This window comes from Dermacentor variabilis, unplaced genomic scaffold, assembly GCF_050947875.1.
Source record: "Dermacentor variabilis isolate Ectoservices unplaced genomic scaffold, ASM5094787v1 scaffold_13, whole genome shotgun sequence".
Lineage (NCBI taxonomy): Eukaryota > Metazoa > Arthropoda > Arachnida > Ixodida > Ixodidae > Dermacentor > Dermacentor variabilis.
The window spans coordinates 36,835,132-36,859,438 of NW_027460291.1; the positions used below are offsets into that span (position 1 = coordinate 36,835,132).

Genomic DNA, 24,307 nt, shown 5'->3' on the forward strand with positions numbered 1-24,307 from the left:
ACTATTATCTCACACGTGTCCCGCGCTACAGCGAGAGCACGAAATGGGAAGCTCTGTGTCCACTTAAAGAACAAAGTACTAGAAAAATTCGTGGGACAGACGTGTGAGAAGACAGCACGCTGCAGAAATCACAGCAGCGCCATTTGCCTAAATTTGCATGCGTCTGCACATTACATTGGGAATGTCCTGAGCATTCTTGTATGCTTCTAAACTTACGCTCCGTCAGTACGCTCTTTTGGATCGGCGTCTGATGGCTCTTAAGTGTTCATACTCTCCGTCAACTGCAGCATAATCTTTTGGAATGGAGACCTTCTTTGTGCATATGTTCACATTATTCTGCAAAAATTCAGTAAATCTTTCCTCTGTTGTATGTTGATTAATTTGATCCGTTAGGTGGTACCGAAAAGCTTTCCAGTTGGTTAGTCTGCTGTAACACCTGATATCGTAGTGCATGCTAGGGTGATTTACAAGGATGGGAAAATGATCACTTCCGCGCGTTTGCATATCTGTTGTCCATACTACATTATTCACTAGATCATGTGAACACAGGGTAACATCTATGCAGCTTGAATAACTATATCCACGAAGAAATGTTGGTGACCCATCGTTTAAAACAGTCAAGTTGCATTTATCTATGGCGCACTCAATAATGTTACCATGTGCGTCACAATGATCACTGCCTCAGATAATGTTGTGTGCATTGAAGTCTCCACATAAATATACATTAGAATGAGCTATTTTGAAAATATCCACTAGCGCTTCTACTGAAATCCAGCGTGAAGGTTGTAGATATAGATTAATCACTGTTATGCAGAACTTACCAAAGGATATTCTGCATGCAATGAATTCTGCAAAGTCAATCACTGGACTGCATTTGATAAGATGGTAAGTCCTTTCTGACGCACAGGAGCATTCTACGAACAGCACCTTGACGAGACGTCTTGTGTATCATATAATTCAAGAGGCAAAAATTGTCACTGATTCCCGTCTCTTGAATGCTAAGTATTGGAAAGTTGTATTGTACAAGCAGTTCACGAAAGTCAACACGCTTCCTTTGAAGACTGTTGGCATTACACTGAAATGCTTGTTGAACTCCTTACTTCTTGACCGTTCTAAATAGTTTGCACGTCTCTTCTTGCATGCCGCTCAGCACTCCGGCACTTTACGGCAGGTACGTCCCTGCGTTATTGGCTTCTGCATCAGTGACTGCCGACACTACACGCACGTTGTTAGTTTCAAAAGTGGATTTCAGCTTGCAGAACAGCATAGTCCATTCCCGCTGAGGTGTAATTGTGTGAGCAAGAATGAAATGCGTTCAGCGCAGATGCACAAATCACAGAGTGATGAGTCTTGTGTGCCACTGCCACAATGGGGAAAGGGGGGGGTTCTTTCCGCAAGATGTGGATGTGGTGCGCAGTGGTTTTGTTAAATTCAAATTATAATGTAAAGGTCCGTTCAAGTGGAGGTTGGGGTTGTATACATTTTGGCCACGCGCAGAATCCTAAAATGCCAGTCATGGAAAGCCTTTGTCTACGAGAAGGCAAATCCAGTGGCAAAGCATCTTCAGTTCAGCTTGCCATGCCTGGTGCCGCTCAGTGAAAAGATTGAGTATCATCAGCACTTCCTTGTGGAATGCATATCGGTCTGGGAAGCCTTTCACGTTATTGAAGCAGAGTGGCGCCAATGATGAACGGCCACAGTTTGCAAAAGCCATCCGTATCCACATCGAGCAAAACTGAGAGCAGCACGCTGCTAATTTTTCCCCAGTAGCATGTACTTCCCTTCAGATTAAATCTTTTGTTTTACAGCTTCTGCCAAAACAGTGCCATTCCAAATTTCTCAGCAAAAAATATTTCCTACGACGCAAGACATCGCTTCTCCATTGGGAGAAGCACACTTCCCGGGGCACGGCGCAGTGCAGCATTCTGTATATCAAATGTGGTGGTCATTGGGAGTTCGATTTATGCATACTACTATTTCTGGATGTTTCATGTCATATTACAAAGCAAGTTCTTTTAAAAAGACCTTACAAAAATTCCTCTTGATGCTCAGGACTGAAGACAGACAGTATTCATAAAAAGTGTTTATTCTTACTGTAAGAAATGTCTTTGGTTCTGTGCTAACAGAATCGTGTAGAGGCAGAGCACATACAGATCGAAAAATTTTGTTTTGCATACGAGTCAGTTCCGCGATGTTCATATTATAGTCGTTGGCCCCCAGACAAGAAAACAGTAGCATACACATGATGAAAGCAAGGAGTGAAAAGTAGCGATCTTGTTGTAAATGGGAGCCAGGTCTTTTTTTGACAATACAGCAAGCCTACATTGTGTGCCAACTTGATTACAACATGGTCTGTATGCGAATCGCAGCACATGCAATCAAGAAAGATCACTCCCAATGTCTTACGCTTGTTGACTAAATAAATATGGTGGTTATTTAGCATAAGTAACTGACACTCTTCAAAATGTTTTTCTTTTGATCTAAAAATTACTGCTTTTGTTTTATTAGAATTTATAACTACTCCATTACTAGAGGACCATGTGCCTAGCTTGCCCAAAATGTAATTTCCTCAATGAAACATTCTACTGCAATCATCAAGAAGAAACAGGCTAGTATCGTCGGCATAAATAACATATTTCACATGCGGATCAGTGTTACCACTATTGTTAATGTATATGTTGAACAGGTACGGCTCAAGAATGGTGCCCTGTGAAACGCCAGAAAAGGTTGATTGAATTGAGTAATAATTGTTAATTGATATATACGGTTTGCGATTACTAAAGTAGGCTTGTATAAAACTGTTGGCTTTAACCCGTATTCCATAAGGCTCTAGTTTCTTCAGAAAGATATTGCAGTTTGGCAAATCAAAGGCTTTATAAAAGTCAACAGATATGCCGTTTCATTCCATAACAAAAATTATGTTTTATGTGCAACAGGCTCTTGCAGCAAAAACACACCTTATTGTTCACTTAATGCAAGATGTAGGCAAGATAATAAATTAGCTACGAGAAATATTCAAGGAACTGACCTGGAGTTTTTAGGCAGCTGCAGTTAAAAAGCACCTGGGATTGGAAATTTTCATGCCTAAGAAAGTGAATCTCTTGGCATAGCCTGAAATGCCACTGGCATCAACCAAACCTCTCTTGCAGCAAAAATTGTCATTTCATGTAGTTCTCTGGCACCCCTGAATAAGTTATTCTTCCCTTGGTATTAATTGTTTTACTCGAATAAAATACCGCTTACTTATTTTATACATTACATGACCTGCCCAATTCCACCTTTTTTAATGATGTAGGTCGACAGCAAGTCACAGCAGTTATTTGCCGTATGCAGGTGTGACAAAGCATGTACTTCCTGAAGTGTATAAGCAATATGTTGGTGAAAAACGTGCACAAGTGAAAATTATTGTGCGCGTGGTTGCAAATGGCATAAAGTTCTAGCTGAGTAGGAATTCCATGGACCACAAATGGGCTATGATGCAGTGCTATAACATGTACTGGCATGGCCACTGTTAGTGGAAACGCAGCATCCCCTGGCAGCAGCAGCTCTCTGCAGAATGCCACCACTGGCGCCTCATAAAGTCTTGGGGCACAGTCGCAATCAAATTGACAGGCAGAGTACCTATCACATTGTCTGCTATTGTTCACACCAAACTTTGTGTGCCTGCATGCAGTGTTGATAACTCGGAGCCAGTGAGGTACCAATGGACGCAGCGAAGAGGCAGAACCATATCAGAGGGGGGGGGGACGCGCTGGGCACCCTGCCTATCACTTCGGTTGCGCCTGCATTGCAAGTTTTCATGAGGCAGCAGCAGTGGTGCTCTGCAAACAGATGCCATGTCTGTACACTGTATGTGGGGTAAGTCATCAGTTACCCACATCTGACAGCAGTTGCTTCATCAGAACTTCAGGACTGTGCTGCCTGCATTCTTCCGGGTGGACGAATGATCAAAAGTGTTATTAACCCTGACTTGAGCACAGCTACAAAAGGCACAGACCATAGCAAGCAGATGCCAGCATACTACCTCTTGTAGTATAGTACAAGGAAGATGCAGTCATGCTGTTCTTTGGCATGCTTGTAAAAGTGCATGGCACACATTGAGTCTCAAGATAATTTGGCAAGCTCCCTTTTTGGTGGCCTTCTTTGTGGGAATGGGGAAATGCACAGGGAAAGGGGCATCTACATGCTGAAGAAAGCTAATAAACAAGCACAAAATTAGAAGGGGCATAGGACTCATTATGCAAGAAAGGAAGTGAGGCGTGCAGACAGGCCACAAGAGTAGAGAAGTGGACAACACGAACGCCGACTATCAACTGAAGGGAGCAATGAGGCGAAAAAAGAAAGAAGACACAAAACTCATCTGCGCATGCTCAGGAATGGTAGCACCACGTGTCAGTCGGGTACACGTGCCGGTCTACGTGAGAGATAACTGGCGTTTTTCTGCAGAAATCAGGCATTTGTATTGGCTCAAAGGTTGCCCCTATTCTTAGCAATATTTACCTGAGTAAGGTTGAAAACTGCTTAGAGAAAGCCTTAGGTGATAGCGTTATCAAGATATTTCGTTACGTTGACGATTACCTGATTTTCTGCAATAGGGAAGAATTCGATTCCGCTGCTACCTCAGTAAGTGAGCAATTTAAACTTTATGGGGGAGGATTCAAGTTTACCATGGAATTTCCTCAGCGACGCGTAATTCAGTTTCTTGACATTTCCTTGATCTTCGAACAAAATCATGTTTGTTGGCAGTACTCCCCAAGATCTTCGAAGCCGTTGCTAAACTTTCAATCCAAGCATTCCAAAGTAGTAAAAAATGGAATTGCCATGTCGTGCCTTAAGTCTTCCCTCACCAGATCCTGCATGCACAAAATGAGCGCCAGTTTTAATGCGCAGGTCCAGCGCCTATTAGAAGCAGGTTATCCTAGTGTAGCAGTGGCCACTGTGGCTGAGTGCCTAAAGAAGTCGGTTTTAAGAGGGACGAATGTGATTACAGAAAGCAGTAATAGCAAAAAAAGAGTAGTGGCTATTCCGTATATTCATTCAGTGTCGCACAGGCTTAAAAAAGTTGCAAGTAGATATGATGGTAATGTTGCTTTCACTGCTCCCAATAAGCTAGGTAAGATATGCGCTGCCGTACAGAGAAAAAAGGAGCGGGTAAAAGGCAAAAAACGAACAGATAATGGTCCAGTGAAGCACAATAAGAACAACAGTTTTACTGACTGTCGTATGGGTGTGGTTTATAAAATTCCCCTTAGCTGTGGCCAGTTCTATGTAGGGCAAACGAGACGGTGTATCAATCAGAGGCTAATGGAACATAAAAGATAGTTAACCGGTGGATCGCCTTCTAATCTTTCACTACATTGCCGAGATTGTAACTGCACGCCAGAGTTAGATTAATGCGCGATATTGTACAGGCATAAGAATGAAGATACGTGTCTTATGGTAGAGGCATGGCATATCTATAATGGTGGAGGTGCACGCATGAGTCAGCCTTCGATTACTTTACATTAAGAAGAGATTAAGTGCCTTAACAGTTATCGCTCACGTAGACCGGCACGTGTACCCGACTGACACATGGTGTTACCATTCCTGAGCATGCGCAGATGAGTTTTGTGTCTTCTTTCATTTTTTGCCTCAGTGCTAGTTGGCGCTTCAGTTGATAGTCGGCGTTCGTGTTGTCCACTTCTCTACTCTTGTGTCCTGTCTGCATGCCTCACTTCCTTTTTTGCATAATGAATTCCTTACCAACTAGCTCAGCTTTTTGTCATTCTAAGCATAGGACTGGTGGGTCCTGCACTTCAGTTAGTGCCACGTGGAGGTCAAGGTTAAAGTAATGAATGTGGCTACTTTCTGGTGCAAATGTCATGAATGCCATTCACATGTTTGCTATGTATAAACATCGGGTGTAGGCGAAAATCGCTGAGTCCCACATATTCTGTGACAATACATAATAGCCTTTATATCAGAGAAAATTCAAGGTCTTATGCAATTGCCAACTGATCATTCAAACATGCTTGATTAGTATGTGGACAGCTTCACAGCACTGCCACTGGCCCCATTGACATAATGTATAAACACGACAAACATTTCAGACACCTTGCAGCACGCCGTTTGAAAATTTAGACTCTGCCTGCAGGACCGTGTGCTAATTCTGTCACGGCCGAGCAGAAAGAGCAATATGGTTGCTTTGACACAGTGTAAACTTGCTGTGACCCGCCAAATTTCAGAATTTTTGACAGGTGGCAAATCGCGTCGAGCCTAACAATGAAAAGGCACCTGCTCTTTACAGTTGGAACCAACCACGGTGGACTCATACAGCACCACTGATGGTTTGTGCGGAACTGTGATTGAGTCGTGTGAAGTGCGGTCAGCACTTTTGTGTGTTGTGCAGATTGGCCTTCTGATAACCCATCTGCCAAAAAAAAAAAATATGTGAAAGCCCTTCGGTATTTGTGAAAAAAACTGGCAAGCAGAACTTTCTTTGCAATAAAAGATTGCCATAAAACACAGGTCCACTGTTCAACTTTTAACCTCCTTGGTACACATTCAGTACAACATAATGTCACTAATTCTTTAGCTTTAGAGAAAAAAAAGCACTTGATTTTATTCAACAGATATTCTATTTATAAAAAATACTTTGCTGACCTTCTAATACTAGAACTGATCTGTAATCAGTGCTGCCATAATAATTTGGAGTCCCTTTAATAAGAGTAGGTTGTAATATATGAGGAAGATTGAGAAAGTAATGCATCCGAGCCCACTACTTTGCCAGTAGTACTGCAAAAATTTTGAACTCTTTATCATTAATGCACTGATGTTTAAGCTATAGAATGTCACTTGCCTCACCTTCCTATCTCTTCTTGTTCCAGAGTGTTCGAGCAATCCATGGCATTCAGTGGTGACGTCCGGTTGAAACAGTGGGCTGTAATTGAATTTCTGATTGTGGAAGGTTGTACGCCCATCAACATTCATCGCCGTCTGACTGCAGTTTATGGGGATGCCTCTGTTGACGCCAGCACTGTTTGGAGGTGGGCAAGGACTGTGAAAGACTAAAATCCAGCCGCATCAAATATCCAGGATCAGCACCAAAGTGGACGGCCCGCAACGGCCTCTGATGAGGATCATCAACATCAGGTGGAGGAGTTTATTTGGGGCAATCGCAGGATTAAGCAACACGAGATCGCAACAACACTCACCATTTTCATTTGTTCAGTGAACGGCATCATCAGGACCTCCTGCGTTACAAGAAGATTTGCGTTCGTTGGGTACACTTCGACTGTTTCATGTCAGTCATCAGTTGCCGTGGTACCCAACGAGCGCGAATCTTCTTGTAATGCAAGAGGCCCTTAATGATGTGGTTCACTGAACCAATGGCAATGGCGAGTGTTACTGCGATCTCGTGTTGCTTGATCCTGCGATTGCCCCGAACCAACTTGTCCACCTGATAGTGATGATCCTCATCAGAAGCCATTGCGGTGCATCCACTTCGATGCTGATCCTGGATATTTGAAGCGGCTGGATTTTAGTCTTTCACAGTCCTTGCCCATCTCTGTACAGTGCTGACGTCAACACAGGCATCCCCATAAAATGCAGCCAGACAGCGATGAATGTCGATGGGCGTACAACCTTTCACAGTCAGAAATTCAATTACAGCCCACTGTTTCAACCAGACATCACCAGTGGATGCCATGGATTGCTCGATTACCTGGAACAAGAGGTTGGAAGGAGAGGCGAGTGACATTCTATAGCTTAAACATCAGTGCATTAAAGATAAAGAGTTCAAAATTTTTGCAGTACTATTGGCAAAGTAGTGGGCCTGGAGGCATTACTTTCTGAATCGCCCTCATATATCTTGGTTTCTGTGTACCCAAGTTATTGATAGCTTGTTTGTTACATTCTTGTTATGCAGTGCTAGGAGACTCACGACCATGTGCAGCACCTTCATTCCTAACACAAAATTTGTAAAAATTAAATTTTGTGATATTTTTCTGATATTCAATATTTGATTGGATATCCAGCTTTTTCTCTTTCTTTTTTATGATTCGATTCAATATTCATGCTCTCCTAATTTTTACTCATGGCAGCAAGCACCTTGCCCCATTTTTACTGCATTGTTTAGGTTCTCGAAGAAATGGTTTTCAGGTTTGGACGCAAGCGAAGTCTTCTCATATGCTTGAACCTCATTATAGCGACACGGGATATAGCAAAATAGCGAAGTAAATGCAATTCCCCTTGAAACCTCCATAGCAATTCATGTACTTTAAACCTCATTTTAACGAAGTAAAATTGTTCTGCCAATGGATATAAGAAAGTAGGTTCATCTCCGAAACCAAAAATACCGAACGTTGCATACCAAGCATATCGCTTTCCGCCAGGTTCTACATTCATTCGGCGTGGCAGTTTCATATTCTTGCGTCAAATATGCCGTCAACCTGCACTGGTCTTCCTCATCGCCGTGTGCAGCTGCGCACATGGTGACCGCGCACGAACAGCACTCTCTTTTTAATTGCACCTTAGAACGACAGAAAGCTGAGCTAGTTGGTAAGGATTCATTATGCAAAATAGAAGTGAGGCATGCAGACAGGACACAAGAGTAGAGAAGTGGACAACACGAACGCCGACTATCAACTGAAGGGAGCACTGAGGCGAAAAAAGAAAGAAGACACAAAACTCATCTGCGCATGCTCAGGAATGGTAACACCACGTGTCAATCGGGTACACGTGCCGGTCTACGTGAGAGATAACTGTTAACTGTGATAACATGCGGACTTCCTATGGAGGATGAAACTTCCGGAGCTTCAACAAAGTAAGAGGAAGCACCTTTCTAATAATGCACCGTCGAATAATGTACTAGTTCTTGGAGACTCCATTGTAAGTGATAACCATAGAAGAACCCTTGCTTTAGGTCCTAAGCACTGTTTTAAGCCTAACATAAAACCCGTTGACGTTTTAAGCATACCGCGCTGCATAACCATGTTCGTCCCGGAAGAAGAACGCTCACGATGTATTTCGGATTGCATTGCTAGCATTAAACAATCAAATTCTCATTTTAAGACGCCTGACCCTGTCCGACCGTTAGTTGATTACCTTGTTGAGCATAAACTTAGACCAGTAATATCTGACGAGGAAGGTTATTTCGTAATTATGCCAGATGACATGTTTTCAGAAAAAGCGATTTCAGCCATAGAAAAGAATTTGCAGCCAGTAAAACTCAAGCCTTCGTTACTTAAGCAACGTGCGGTTGACCTCTTGTCAAAGCATAATCTTGATAGGCTTGTCTGTAATGTCAAGAAAGCTAAATCCCTCACCTTAGAACTGTTTTTCTCGGCCAAGACCCATAAACAAGAAATTCCTTTTCGTGCTATAGTGTCAGAGAAAGGGACGTGGCAGGTCTGTGTCGCTAGTTACCTACAGAACTGCCTAGCTTCACTAGTTTTTTCAGACCCCTTTTGCCTACGTAATTCTCAGGCACTGGTTCAGTATCTGAGAGAGGAAAATCCTGGTGATTGTACAGCTTTTAGTATGGATATCGAAGACCTGTATTATTCCTTGCCGCATGACTGGTTGCTAAATTCCGTAAATGAGTGCATTAAAGAACAAGTGCAAGAGTCTGCTTTTATTGACAGATGCGGTGTTTCCACGGGAGCTTTTCTAGAAATTCTTTCAATGTACTTGAAGTCGACGCTGATTGGGTGGAGAGATGGCGTTTTTCTGCAGAAATCAGGCATATGTATTGGCTCAAAGGTTGCCCCTATTCTTAGCAACATTTACCTGAGTAAGGTTGACAACTGCTTAGAGAAAGCCTTAGGTGATAGCGTTATCAAGATATTTCGTTACGTTGATGATTACCTGATTTTCTGCAATAGGGAAGAATTCGATTCAGCTGCTACCTCAGTAAGTGAGTAATTTAATCTTTATGGGGGAGGATTCAAGTTTACCAAGGAGTTTCCTCAGCGACGCGTAATTCGGTTTCTTGACATTTCCTTGATCTTCGAACAAAATCATGTTTGTTGGCAGTACTCCCCAAGATCTTCGAAGGCGTTGCTAAACTTTCAATCCAAGCATTCTAAATTAGTAAAAAACGGAGTTGCCATGTCATGCCTTAAGTCTTCCCTCACCAGATCCTGCATGCACAGAATGAGTGCCAGTTTTAATGCGCACGTCCGGCGCCTATTGGAAGCAGGTTATCCTAGTGTAGTGGTGGCCACTGTGGCTGAGCACCTAAAGAAGTCCGTTTCGAGAGCGACGGACGTGATTACAGAAAGCAGTAATAGCAAAAAAAGAGTAGTTGCTATTCCGTATATTCATTCAGTGTCGCACAGACTTAAAAAAGTTGCTAGTAGATATGATGTTAATGTTGCTTTCACTGCTCCCAATAAGCTAGGTAAGATATGCGCTGCCGTACAGAGAAAGAAGGAGCGGGTAAAAGGCAAAAAACGAACAGATAATGGTCCAGTAAAACACAATAAGAACAACAGTTTTACTGACTGTCGTATGGGTGTGGTGTATAAAATTCCCCTTAGAGGTGGCCAGTTCTACGTAGGGCAAACGGGACGGTGTATCAATCAGAGGCTAATGTAACATAAAAGGTCGTTAACCAGTGGATCGCCTTCTAATCTTTTGCTACATTTTGTGCATTTTGTGCATTTTTTTTTGTGCATTTTGCGTTCAGCATTCCACCCAGCATCGTTCTGGCCGCTCATGAGCGTGAAAAGTGCCTGCAAGGCATTAGCATCATAAAAAAACATCGCTACAAAATAGCAGCTCTTGCTCATTTCAACATGCGACTGGTACATTGCAGCAAGCTATCAATACGTTGCGAGAAGCAACCAAAGTTGCACAAGCCAGGCACCACACAAGCATTGGTAGGAAACGTGCACAGAGCAGTTCGTGGAGCACCCGAAAAAGTGTGCATTGGCGAAAAACTGCTGTACGCCTTGCACACTGAACCAAATCCACCAAATTTATTACATTTATTATGGGACTTGCAAGGGTCTTATTTGCATTGAAAAATCACCGGTTCACATTAGTTTTACCGCAAAAGAATCATGTTATGCAGTGAAGCATATGAAGAGTACAAAGGGTTCATTGTCACTGAACATTGTACATTCCCCTAATTATACAGACACCATTCCCTGGCACAGTACAAGCACGATGTCTAATAACTGTACCGGTCACCATTCAGAGCTGTATCTGATGTTGCTGTGGCAACTTTCACCCTCCTTTACTGTTTATTTTTTACACTGTTCCTTGAGAAACATATCAGTGGAGTTCCACTGTACATACATTGTAGAAATGCTGATAGATAAAAGCAACCCATTGTGGGGAGAAATATAGTTGCACTTTATATTAGTCGAACACAATCATCAAAACAACATGCACTCCTGAGCTTGTGCCGATGTTTGATATTGTGTAGACTTGTAGACATTGGATCGGAAGATTAGACAACCCAACCAGGGAACACCTCCGTCTAGCGCCTACCCCTACGGCAGACTCTGTGGCCCACACTAGGACATCCAGTGACAACCGTGCACCCTTCTGGCCGAGTCGGACTACAGAGTCACAATGGCGTGGAAGCAAACGCAGCTGCCGACCACCACAGACATAACCCGATGCCAGAATTTTAGGTTTCCTGAAATCCCAGCAGCGTGCGCATTTCTCTACTCCAGCTGCGGTGGCTAAGCGCAGCCGTGCATGTCTTGTGTTGGAGGTAACCTGCAATGGGTCGAAGGCTAATTGACCTGAGATAGCGGATGCCTTTGTGTGCGCTGTGTTCTTGCGTGCCTAGTTCGCATTGAAGCGGAATTTGCTTGCCACTGCTGGCCACTCTTCATTATGCCAGCATTCTGACAGCAAGTGTCTGTGGTCATCAAGTTAGATGTTTTCGTGTTAGCCTGCACGCATTACAATGTACTTGTTAATTTAGTTAGTAATTGAATGTTTACAGTAGTTTATACAGCTGATAAAATGAATAACCTTACTTCATGTAGATGTCTAATAATTTGCTATTGCAATCAGTGCTTCGCCTTTCGGGCAGAACTGTTACTTTTTTTTTTACATTTAAACTCGATCTTCCATGTCTGCTCCATTGCATATTTCTTGCTCTTTAATGTGCACCACAGGTAAAACAGTCGAGCCAGGTAATAGACAAAGATGAGCGTACATACATAGTAGCTTATGGCTGCAATGTTATCTTTCAACCGTCTAGGCATTCTGTGCTTTGCTGAAAGTGATCTTCATAATTATCAGGAACATTCATTTGTCTCTCCTGCAGTGCCGGTCTCCAGCCTGGTGATATCATTGTGAAGATTGGAGGTGCAGAAGTCAAATCTTCCCAGGATGTTTACAAGGCACTTGAAGTGTGGAAGCCACTTGATATTGAAGTCATACACAGAGGCACCCGAAAGAAGCTCAAAGTTCAACCTTGAGTAGCATATTATCAGAAATAAAATGTCCATTTTATGTTCTTGCTTGTCTTGCTGGAGCCATAGGTGTAGCAAGAAGTGTTTTCATTAAATATGCAAGAAAATGACCACTTTGCTATGGCACTTGTTGATTCAGCTAGTTCTGTAATCCATTACAGTGATGCATCAGTTAACATAAATACTACAATGGTTATTGTGATTTTGCTGCCTGCCACACAAGAAGTTGTACTTGGGTGCCTTCATGGAAAAGTTCAGGATTGTGGAGCTACTGTGGTAATGCTGCATACTAAGTGTATCTGGAGGTAATGATTCTTGGCCGAGTGCTATACGTGAACATTTTCTGGCTAAGCAGAATAAGGCGGTGTAATTTGGAACTTTCACTTTCAGTTATAGTTTCACCCTAGTGCAATAACTCATCCACTGTGATTTATTTATGTTATATATTAATACCTCAAGTGCCTCGGGCATGGTGATTTACATGAGGGATGGGTCATTAGTCAGTGACAATGATTCGCTGGCAACCTTGAAACCATGCAAATTGGAGTGGACCGTAGTGTCCTTTAGGAAGAGGACTCCGGTCTCTCGTGGTCTGTACAAAAGAAGGACTGCAAATGAGCATAAGTTTGCAAAGCCGCAAGTGTAGATGGCTTTCACATGGTTTGTGCTTCAATATGGATGGTGAGCTGCAAAAATTAATAATGCACTAAAAGAGAAATAAGATTTCTGGTAAATGCACAACACAAGTGTAAGGTGATGTGCTTATCATTTAAGTTTAGTAATCAGAGTAGATATAGCTAGCTGCGCGATTTGTAACGGCCCCAAGTGTATTAGAGAGGTTAAATTGGTGCCGGTCCCAAATGGATAGGATAGGGTATGAATAAACTTTATTTGTCCAACGGTTGTTGCTGTCGGTGCTCGGGGCTAGGCTGTCAGGGGTCCATCGCTCAATGAAAATCTTCAGAGATCCTCGGCAATGGCCCTGGCCTGCTGGACGGCCCACTCCTGGTCTTCAGGTGCCTCGCTTAGGAGGGCAGCTTGCCATGTCTCAGCGAGGCGCCCCACTTCAGAGGGTCCTGCTGTTGTCTTCCACGTTCCTCCTGGTCCTTCTTCCTCATGGCGTTGGTATTCCCAAAGCACATGGGCCATATCGGCCCGTTCGTGCTCGCACCACGGGCAGCCTTATTTCAAATATAACAAAAAAGGAGAAAGCAAGGAAAGTAGTGCTGACACCTTGTGCTGCTGTTAGCAGCGGGGTGGGGTTGACGGGGAGAGGAAAGGAACAGGGAGGGAGGGCAGACTAGGACAAATGGAAATGGTCAGCGCATAATGAACAATGTGGTAAAAATAGTAGATGAATAAAAAGACCATTTCAACAGGAGAAACCGTAATTTATTGATCCCAAATGGGGCATACTTACTTGAACTTCGGTCGAGCACATGTTTCATAGGCTAGTAATTTCACAGATAGGAGAGTATCGCCGAAAGTAACCAAGGGTGTGGTTAGCTTCGTTTTTGACATTTGTTATACTGTGAGAGGCTCAAGAAATATGTATTTCAAAGGGTTATGCTAAAGTGCTTGCATGTGTCAACAGTAGATTTTTCTGTTTCAGATAACATACTTCAGAAGACGGAAATGGTTTCTGCAAGTAAGGAAATTAATGTTTTATCAACATTAATATCTTCGTAACATTAGCCACTGGTTAGTAGTAATTATCTGTTTATTTCAAATATAACAAAAAAGCAGAAAGCAAGGAAAGTAGTGCTGACACCTTGTGCTGCTGTTAGCAGCGGAGTGGGGTTGACGGGGAGAGGAAAGGAACAGGGAGGGAGGGTAGACTAGGACAAATGGGAATGGTCAGTGCATAATGAACAATGTGGTAAAAATAGTAGATGAATAAAAAGACCATTTCAACAGGAGAAAGCGTAGTTTATTGATTGGTGATTGGTTACACCAGATGGTAATTTTGTAAATATCCTTTTGAAATAATTGGAAGTTCGAAAATAATTGGAATAACAGGGTGTTCAATGGGGCTGGTTTGCTCATCTTTAGAATAAAACAGGAACAGCGCAACACAGGATGAGCGAGTAAAGAGCACAGGACAGAGCGCTGACTAGAAGCCAAATGCTTTATTGCAGAAGCAGCATATAAAGACATCATTGAATGTGACATAAAGAAGATAATAAGAAGGATAAGTGTCAGCCAAGAAGATAATCCAGTTCTTATGTTGAAAGCGTGAGGGACGCAGAACTGACGCACGTGTCACCACCTTTGAATATGCAAAATGCTTCAAAGATTTCCCGCGCATGCTTTTCACTATATCTGCCACTTATTTTGCACTTCTTAAAGATCGGGGAGCAACCACATGTGTTACAGTGGGCAGCCAGATGACAGTACGGGTTTCCTTTTAGTGAAGCGGCATGCTCGCGCACATGATCAATAATGCACCTCCCCGTATGCCTGATATAGCAACGTTTATAATCTAGCGGGATTCTATAGACGACCTGCATTGTACAGTCAATAAAGCCGCGAACATGATTCTTATAGCAGCTTTAGCGCGTGACAGTATCCTCCCTGTTGACTATTTTGCACAACCCGCTCAGCTTATTAGGGGCATTGCACACCACCCTCACTCTTGCCTTGGCCGCAATATTTTATTTCCATCTGCTTCGTGCTATTGATAGATTTAGAGGATGCCCCTTTGTGCTTGCTTAGTGACATGCATCACCTTGATATAAACAGAAGTGAATTTTATTCATGCCCTGGCAGATTTACTCCATCACATTTCATCCGGCCTCCTTTTGCTTATTTTTACCTTTCCGTGGCAGCTTTTCAATCCCAATAATTCTTGGACCTTTATGTTTGTCTTGTCTGCATGGAGTTTAAGGGGAATCCGCTTTTAATAAAATATGTTGCATTGTTTTCCTTACGGTAAGAGGGCAGCCTGAAAGCTATAGCCTGTGGCTTAGGACTAGACGTATTTCACTCTTCCTTTTGTGTCTGTTGCTTATGGTGCCGTGTACAATGCCTGTCTTAGGAATAGTTTAATAGATTGCCTTACAGAATGCACACAAATGGCAAAGGTCAGGTGTTCGCTATTGAACAGCAACATGGCAAAAGAGATGAAAAATGAGTCCCAAACAGCTGCAACTTAACTTGTATGTCAACAGTGTACTGGATTGGGCCAATTGGCACATGCTTTTTCAAAGAAACAGCTCTCAAGAATAGGACGATGGAGATTACGTAGTTGTCATATCTAGATTACTAACTGTGAATGTTTCATGCTCCCATGCACTTGATGACCGTGTATGTAGCTTTTCACTACACGAACAAACAGTATGGTTGCTAGTAAGCATTCTTGTATGACATTTCCCTATTGTCCTGTTAAGTGCTGTTCCTTTGCAAATGAACTTGCCCTAAAGTGGTACCCACAACATGCCAACCAGTGTACATAAACACCTAACAAAATTTTGTTACAGAAGGTCTATATGGCACATAAAGCTTTGTCAGGGACAGTTCACAGGGAAAAATTAAAAAAAAGGCAGTTCGTGTGAAGGATTGATAGTGATAGCAAGGTTTAATGTTGTGCTTGAACTCCTCGCACTGTGTTCGATAACATGTCTGTGTGATGCAGCTCACAAGGCAACTGCTGTTGGGCAGCTACCAGCCTTCCAATAATGTTGTGATGAGGACCATTGCCAGTGAGGCATTGCACTTCGATGGGGCACGAGATGAGACCGATGGGAAGTCGCAGGCATTAGTCAACACCCAGTGAAATATTAGGTGCGACATTCACTGTTCGTTCAGTTCAGACCAGTGTATACACACGGCAGCTCAGCAGGACACTACTGTGCTTATAGTGTGCGTGTCGCATGGTGCTCATCCCAGCAGCAGAAGGCAGAATGCTGTCCTGGCTCCGCCACCGAGTCAATTAAGTGGGGCATTGACTGTGCGTCCGTTTCGTTGTTTTTGAAGCCAAATGCACACCGTGTCTGTGGAGACCCTCTGCGCACAAGCCGCTCATGTGTCATTGATAGCAGGACAGCAAGGCGGCAACAGGGATGCACCTCAAGCGTCCACATATTTACTACTTTTTTTTAAGTGTATGGTACATAGGTGTCCGTGATAATGTAGTATGGGCAACAACATATGATTGTTCTTACGATCGATCAGCACATTGACCAACATCCAAGAAACTTGTAGCCCAGAGCTACAAGTTCATTGTTCAAATAAGTAATGACTTGAGGGAAGTCTGGTGCTAATGTCTACGGGAGCTGCAATGTTGCTGTTCAGCCAGCATAGGAATTATGGGTAGTACATGGATTTGCCTAAACTTCGTCCTTCTGGCTTCAAACGGCTTCTTGACTTTGTGAACTTGTCATTTTCAACAACATACTGTGCAATAAATAATTAAATAAACATTATTAAAATTCTCCAACAGCAGTATCGATTCAAACACAGGACCTCTAGCGCAGAAGCCCGATATCGAAACCATTACACCACGGATGCATTCATCAACAAGCGACATAAGATGCACTTATAAATTTATCGCAGGCAACCCAGTGCCTTGAGACGCTTGGCGTGTTTTCATTTGGCCACCTTGACAAGCTGAACCATTGCAATTAGTAGCGATTGTGCATATTTGCAGCATCTTATTCACTTTGAAAGGTATAGATTGCTCTGAAATTTACAATGAGGGCACATAACGCACAATTAAGCCACATGAGCATCTGAATTCACAAGCACGAAGGTTACACAAATCCATGTACTTTCCATCATTCCCATGGTGGCTGAACGATTGAAGCGCCAGAGTTCCCTCTAGTAACTATTGCAGGAAACTCTATGGTACGAGGAACCAAAAGCAAGCGCAAAGAAGCATAAAGGGCCCACAATGGAGGTTGTGTCCCCCAAAACACAACGTACTGCCACCGTCGAAACAAATGTATGAGACGTGTACTGCAGTGGTACTCCTTTTTCACGCTTCGGTGGTGATGATTTATTGGAATCCCCTTTAAAGCAGGGTGGTGCCGAATAGTTACCTAGCCTGCTTGAGTTGATCAGTTATGTTATACATGCTTTTGATTCTTGCATTAGGTGTACACATCACCTTGATCTTTTTTCTCTTCCTCAAAATTTTTCTGTCTACCTTGTGCCGCTATCTGTGCGTGTAATGGATCCGGTCGTATCAATATCCTCCCTGCTTTTTTTAGAGTGAAGCTCTTAGGTGCCCGTTCCTGTGGCCAGTGTCGGCATCTGCATCCCTACTAACCGAGCGAACAAGCACAGTGAAGGATGAAAGACTGCAAAAGGGAAGAGAGCGCGAGGAGGAAATCAGAGGAGGAGGGTGTGGCAAAAGCGTTAGAAGAAAGGCGTAGTGCCGCTCAAGACGGGCTCTGCGGTGACGATGGCTACGAGATGGCGTCAGAGTAGCGCGTGTCGTGCAGGAAGTGAACCAGAAAATTGTCAAGCAAATATTTCGACAGTAGTGGGGCGTCAAACCAAGAAACATTGGTCAAGAAAAGGTTAGAGGAGCAGAGAGGGGTCTGTGGAAATAGGGATTCAGACGAAATCAGCACTGGGAACATGCAGAACTTTCAAGCAGGAAATTGCCAAATAAATTATCTACGATAATTCTAGGGGAAGCTCTTTGTTGTTTGAAGCTAGGACCGGAGTATTGCGGACGAAGATGTATCGAGTCATGTACCAAGGGATAGACAGGCTATGCGGTGCGTGTGGAGAGGAGGAGGAAATGGCTGAACGCCTGATACTTTTCTGTATATACAGTTCGAAGCAACGGGGCTGATTTTTTAAAGCATTGGGGTTTAGGGATCATGGAAGCAAAATAGACTTTAAGCGGGTAGAAATAACCAAACGGAGGTTATCTGACCGGTGGCTAAAGTCAAGGCAAAAGTGAAATTTCACCGTCCACTAAGTATAAATATCACTAGTCACGGCTAGGTGGCATGAGCCACCACCTGATTCAAAGGGTTCAGCCTGATCCATGCATCCATCCATTGTCTGTTCACCGATGGCGCCACTGATACCATATATGAAAACAAAGTGCTGCATGTGCTGAGGTCTGTCTGCAGTGGCTGCTGTGAATCGCAGCCACACGCGCTGCTTCTTGCGATCTTCCGAGTCGCATTGCAACGTACTGCATGAGTAAGGTTGTCCGCGCCAGCCAATATATCGCGAAATGAAAACACTTGTAGCTGCACTCAAATTTTGCATTGGGGAGTGTCGTAATCGTCGGTGAATTTTTTTACAGTCCAAACATGCAGGAAGGTATAACATTGCATGGTATGTTGAATTGCCACACGACTGGCCACTCGAGGCACTTTGCGTGTATTCGTGGGCTTATTTCACACTCGGAAAAAACACTTTTATGCAGCACGTATTTAGCAACACAAAGCTGTATCGGGAGTTTTTAATGTTGCTCTACAATTTTCTCATTCACACTTTTCATCTAATTATAATATTGGAGAAGTTGTTAATCAAGACTAATTATGTAATTAGGCGGAATGCAGAAAATAACCAGAGTACCTCCAAGGGACGGTAAACAACATTACTTTGGTTATGTTATAGTGAACTAAAAGGCTTACTGTAGTTATATTCAGCTACGTGGCATTTGCATATTTTTAAATCTTGGTAGGTGATAGTTGGGACACTCTGTATATCCCGTTTGGAAAGGTCTGTATTCAGTGTATTTCTGTTTCGTGAATATTCGCCCTAACGTGCTGTATTAGCATTCAATTGACTCGGTGGACACTACTCGGCGTAAATAAAATGTTAGAATAGAGTAACTCGCAAGATACTCTAGATTAACATAACAAATATAGTAATAGTAACGAATATATAGTATGGTAACTTGAGCGGTTAGTAGCAATGTGCGTACTTGGCATGCATGCATGCTAACCACAAACATTGCTGTAGTTGGCAAGCCGTGGTTTCTCGCCTTATGTATACAACTTGAAAAAACATTGCGCTTGCAATAGCCGGATGATTTTGCACATTTATACCAAAGTTGAGCTCTAGTGAACACACTGTCTCTTAAGTGGACTTTCACGACTTGCAAAACACACGAAGTCTGGATTGCATAGTCTGGATAGCGCTACTTTATAAGCTTAGATATCTAGGAGGATACACTCAAGCTTGCTTCCTGAATGCTCGTCAGATGGTTGGACTGGTACGCAGGCACATATGGGCCAATTTACTAGTGATTCTATAGAGGAGGAGCCCCATGTTTGAGGAGCCGCACGCACCGCGCCAGCTGCTGTGGCTGATGGGTGGGTGGATGGATGGATAAAGCTGGAACCTTTATAAATTGGGAGGCGGAACATGTCCCATAGCCCGAACTATATTCTAGGAAGCCAACAAACAAAGATATGAAGGACAACACAGGGGAAATTACTTGTACTTACTAATTGAATTAAAGAAATAATTTTCCCTGTGTTGTCTTTGGTATCTTTGTTTGTTGGCTTCTTATGATATGATTAATAAAAACCGGGACCCTCGGTTAACCCCCTTTCATCTAGCCGTGACTGTAATACATTTTGTACTTAGTGGAGGGTGAAATTTCACTCTTGCCTTGACTTAAGCCACCGATCAGATAACCTCCGCTTGGTTATTTCTACCCGCTTAATGTAGCTATTTTGCCTCCGCTGTCCCTAAACCACAATGCTTTGAAAAAACCAGCCGCCTTGCTTTGAATTGTAAGCCCTGTACAGAAAAGTATCAGGCGTTCAGCCATTTCCTCTTATCCACACGCGCTGCATGACGTGTAAACGTATAACGTGTAGAGTTACTGTACGTGTATATGCTCCCCTTGGGGAAGCACATACCGTACAGTAACTCCAATAACGTGTAGTGATTCACACCATCTGTCGAGAGAGACGCAAACTATGACAGAAAAATATTGTCGGCGCGGCAGCCTCGCTCAGACTCCTTATCTGAAGCTACGTCAAGCAAAACAGGCCCACATAGAAGTTCTCTGCAGCATGCTACGAAGGTACGAGCGGTGCACCTGTGTTGAAAACAAGGCACGGAAGACCGAGTGGGTGATGACGGCGATAACAATTCGATTAGATCTGGGAACCCTGCCGCTCCATGGATAGCTTCGCGATTAAAAAAGTCCTGGCATGCTGCGACATGTTTCCGAGCGCAATTTTTTCTGAATGTGAACCATGCATGTAGTCTCCGCACTTGTGCTGCGATTGCAGTTGTGTGTCCCGCAAACCTTCATTGCCGTGGAATGTGGATTACATTCATGCCAGAATATGCCTAATAAGTGCTGCATGCCCAATTGCTGGAGCAATTACAAATCGGGGCCGAAATATCATGGGTTCATGTTTCCGCGAGATGAATGACAGAATGCAGGATGCCAATGCTAAGGCACAGAAGAGAAAAGCTGAAACTCTGCGTAATACGGAAGCTGTTTCTTTGTAAATAGTTGCAGGAATGCATTGTATCTCCATTGCTAAACTCATTTGAGGTGTTGTAAATATGTGGACTGCAGTACTGTGTGTAATAATGCCTGAAAAGCGAAATTATTCATTTAAAGGGCCCCTGAAATGGTTAGATCAAATTTTGTAGATGCGTAGGGCACAGCCAAAGTTAATCATTCGACGCAGCACAATTTGTGTGAAACATCTCATATTAAGAGAACTACGGACGATTACAAGTTACCCTCCTCCATAGTCATGCATTTTCTCCTCAACTCGTTTGCCGAGTGATCGGGGCTAAGCTCCGCCTTCACTGGCTGTGCTTCATGATGCACGTCATGTTGTCAACTTCCGGTTCTCAAGGAGCGAGCACGCAAAGCCTTTCCAAACTCTCCTCCAGCTCCTTGGCAGTCGACCCCAAGCGACAGCTATCGAAGCAGCGTGCGTTGCAAGCATTTTGTCGCAGCGCCGAAGGTGCCTGGTATTCCGGTAACCAAAGGCGAGCTGGCGACGGATGGCTGGAGGCATAACTCAAGCTGATGAAGGAACTTTAGCATAGACGTACGTGAGTGGCCTGATCGGTCTACGCGGTCCAGCCACCTGTTGGCGCAGAGTTTAACCAGCCAAGCAAAGCGCTAATATTGCTCTAACCAGTGTAAAACATTTTTAACATTTACAAAAACATGTTAACGATTACACTCCTGCGAAAAATTTACAAGAGCAGCAAAGAAGAATACATTTCGTTACTGCTACTGTGTGTGGTTGAGCTCTGTGCCACCAGGTGGCTGCACCGTGCTGACCATTCTACAGCCCCTTAAACTTCGTAAAGTAGCGACACTCTCCTCCTCGCTTTTTCTCTTTCACACTCCCTCCTCGACCATGGCGCCGCCTACACCGCTAGAGCGTAGCAACGGCGCCAACATGCGCTCCTTGCACTCCTTGCCACTGCGTAGATGCTTCTCGAGCGAAAATGGCGCTGAAGCACGGCGCGAGGGCCCACATGGTGCTATTAGGCTATAGCGACGCGGCGTCGGACTCGGCCAGAGTGCGCGAGGAGGAGGCGGCATTCTTCAAAGCATGGCGCTACTTCACGAAGTTTAAGGGGCTTTAGACCATTCACATTTGCGCTTCTGCTCATCCCGTGAAACAACACGGTCAAACGGCCAGGCCCACGGCCCTGTCCCTCTGCGCTTGCATTTACCCTTATACCGGACTTGCGAAACGCTGTTGCGTTAGTAATCTTCCGGTGTAAAGTGACGGCCGCAAACGCGCAAATCCTGGCGCCGATCGGATAGCGGCAGTCCGGTGCGCTGCAGCCAGTCCGCTCGTCTGCTGCCTTGCAGAGTGACACGACCTCGCAGCTTGACATATTGCCAGTCGCTACGTTTGCTGTCCACAACGCAACAAAGTCGAATCCTGGTGCTCGCGAAAAGACTGAGACCGAGTCTGACCGCGGAGCTCACGTCAAAATGGAGCACGTTGTAAAACAAGCAGACGACGCTTGCTTAAATTTTTTACGGACGGGCTTTTTAATAATGCAGCCAGCGCGTAAATAGTCTTGCATAAATAAAATAACCCTGAAACACCTGTGCTCTGTGGGCCATCTGTTCAACTATGCCTTAAAGAAAGAAGACAATAACTGCACTTCGGTCAACGTTGCACGTAAGTGCGCGATCCTTTCGATCATTCATTGCAAACATCATTTACAGCGCGTACATAGACAAAGACCATAAGAACGACGAAGATAACCGCTTGTCTTCGTTGTTATTTTGGTCCCTCTGTCTATGTACGCGCAGTAAGTGATGTTTGCAATGGAATACCTACTAGCCCGTGCCCAAACGATTCATTCAGCCCGTATCCCCGAGCACGCCGCCGGCCTCCTATCCGTGACGTCACTCTCCGAGCGCTCAGGCGTTCTCTTGTCTAGGTTACAGCGAACTAGAAGACTTCCTAGTGGCGCCAGTGGCTTCGTAGTAGCGGGCCTTTCAGTGTGGAACGGTGCGGCGGCGCTAGCGTCGACCACCCTTGACAAATGCCGCTGGCGCCGCACTGCAGCCCGCAGGAGAAACTCGCTAGCCGTTACTTCGGAAGAAAAAAAAAAAAAGTCCATATACCCACACTGAACGAAGAAATGTTGGCGCATCCCGTGTATCAGTACGAAGCTAGGAACAAACACGGGGCGCGTTGGTTTAGCGAGTTCACTGTACTTCAGCGATAGTTGTTCAGCTTTTGTAAGAAAAGCGCGCATCCGCAGGGATGCGCTCGTTAATGGGAGGTGCCTGATGTGTATTCAAAAGAGCTTGGCTGATTACTTCGAACAGTGCTATACGCAAATGGAGCTGTTACAGTAACCGGCACTGCTATCTGCTTAATTGTGAGCACGCTCGGAGGTGCGTCACGTATGAATGGCTGCGTGGTCATTGCCGTGCACCCATAAGACATTCTATCATATTTCCTTACACCCATTTTTTCCCCCACGATTTCTGTTCTTTGTGCAAAACGACTGAATACGTGCGCACTGTACCATATCCATTTATTTCAGCAGTTCCGTGTACGCAACTGGGCGGGCTCACGTGTAAAACACTATCCGATCAAAAAAGTCTTCGCATCGCTTTAAATTTACATGTTCAAAATTGCAGCTGACTTTCATGTATACTGAATAGGCAGTGATTACATGAACACTCTTTTTCTGCCAGCTTTTACCCGCTGCTACCTTGCAGTCACCGCTGCTCTGGTATGACAACTTGTCGCAGACGCGACAAGATAGACTAGTTTTGAATACATAATTACTTTTGCCAATACACTACTCGAATGTTTTGGGAGCTCACTCTACCTTGGGTTTACGGGTGGCATTGAAGAAATACAACACTTTACTGCAGCTACACATCTTGTTTCCCATTTCTCCGAGCTTGCGGTCATGAGACGTGGGAACAAAAGCACATGTTATTTATTCACATTGTTCAAAAACAGGTTCTTATTTGCACATTATTTCAAAAATTAACACAGTGCGTTAGATTAGGCACAAAAATGGCAGAATATACATTTATGGCACTTCAGCTATTTATGATCGACTTAAAGGGCCCCTGAAACGGTTCGGACAAATTTTGTAGACGCGTTGGGTACAGCTTAAGTAGAACATTCGCACCACAATTTAAGTGAAGCGTTACGTATTAATGGAGCTACAAGCGATTAGAAGCGACCCTCCTCCCTAGCCATGCTTTTCCTCCTCAACTCGTTCGCCGAGCGAGTGGGGCTAAGCTCCGCCTTCACTGGTTCACCGTCACGATGCGACGTCACATCGTCCACTTCCGGTTGTTTTGGAGCCCGCCCCCGCCCGCGCGAGACCGCTCCGCTAGCCGCTTGGCCGTCGACTCCAAGCGAGAGCTATCGAAGCAGCGTGCGTTGCGAGCATTCTGTCGTAGCGCCGAACGTGTCTTGTATTCCGGT

The 24,307-nt window shown here is 44.1% G+C and overlaps 1 protein-coding gene across 2 annotated transcripts in view; it reads left to right on the top strand.

Moving 5' to 3' along the window:
• Positions 1–12,463, top strand: part of HtrA2 (HTRA2-related serine protease) — a 47,961-nt gene extending 35,498 nt beyond the window's left edge. For both annotated transcript variants that reach the window (XM_075677606.1, XM_075677605.1), the window contains one exon: positions 12,272–12,463. In XM_075677606.1, coding sequence (XP_075533721.1) covers positions 12,272–12,425 — 154 coding nt within the window. In that variant the 3' untranslated portion in view covers positions 12,426–12,463. The remainder of the gene's footprint in view (positions 1–12,271) is intronic.
• The last annotated feature ends 11,844 nt before the right edge of the window (positions 12,464–24,307 follow it).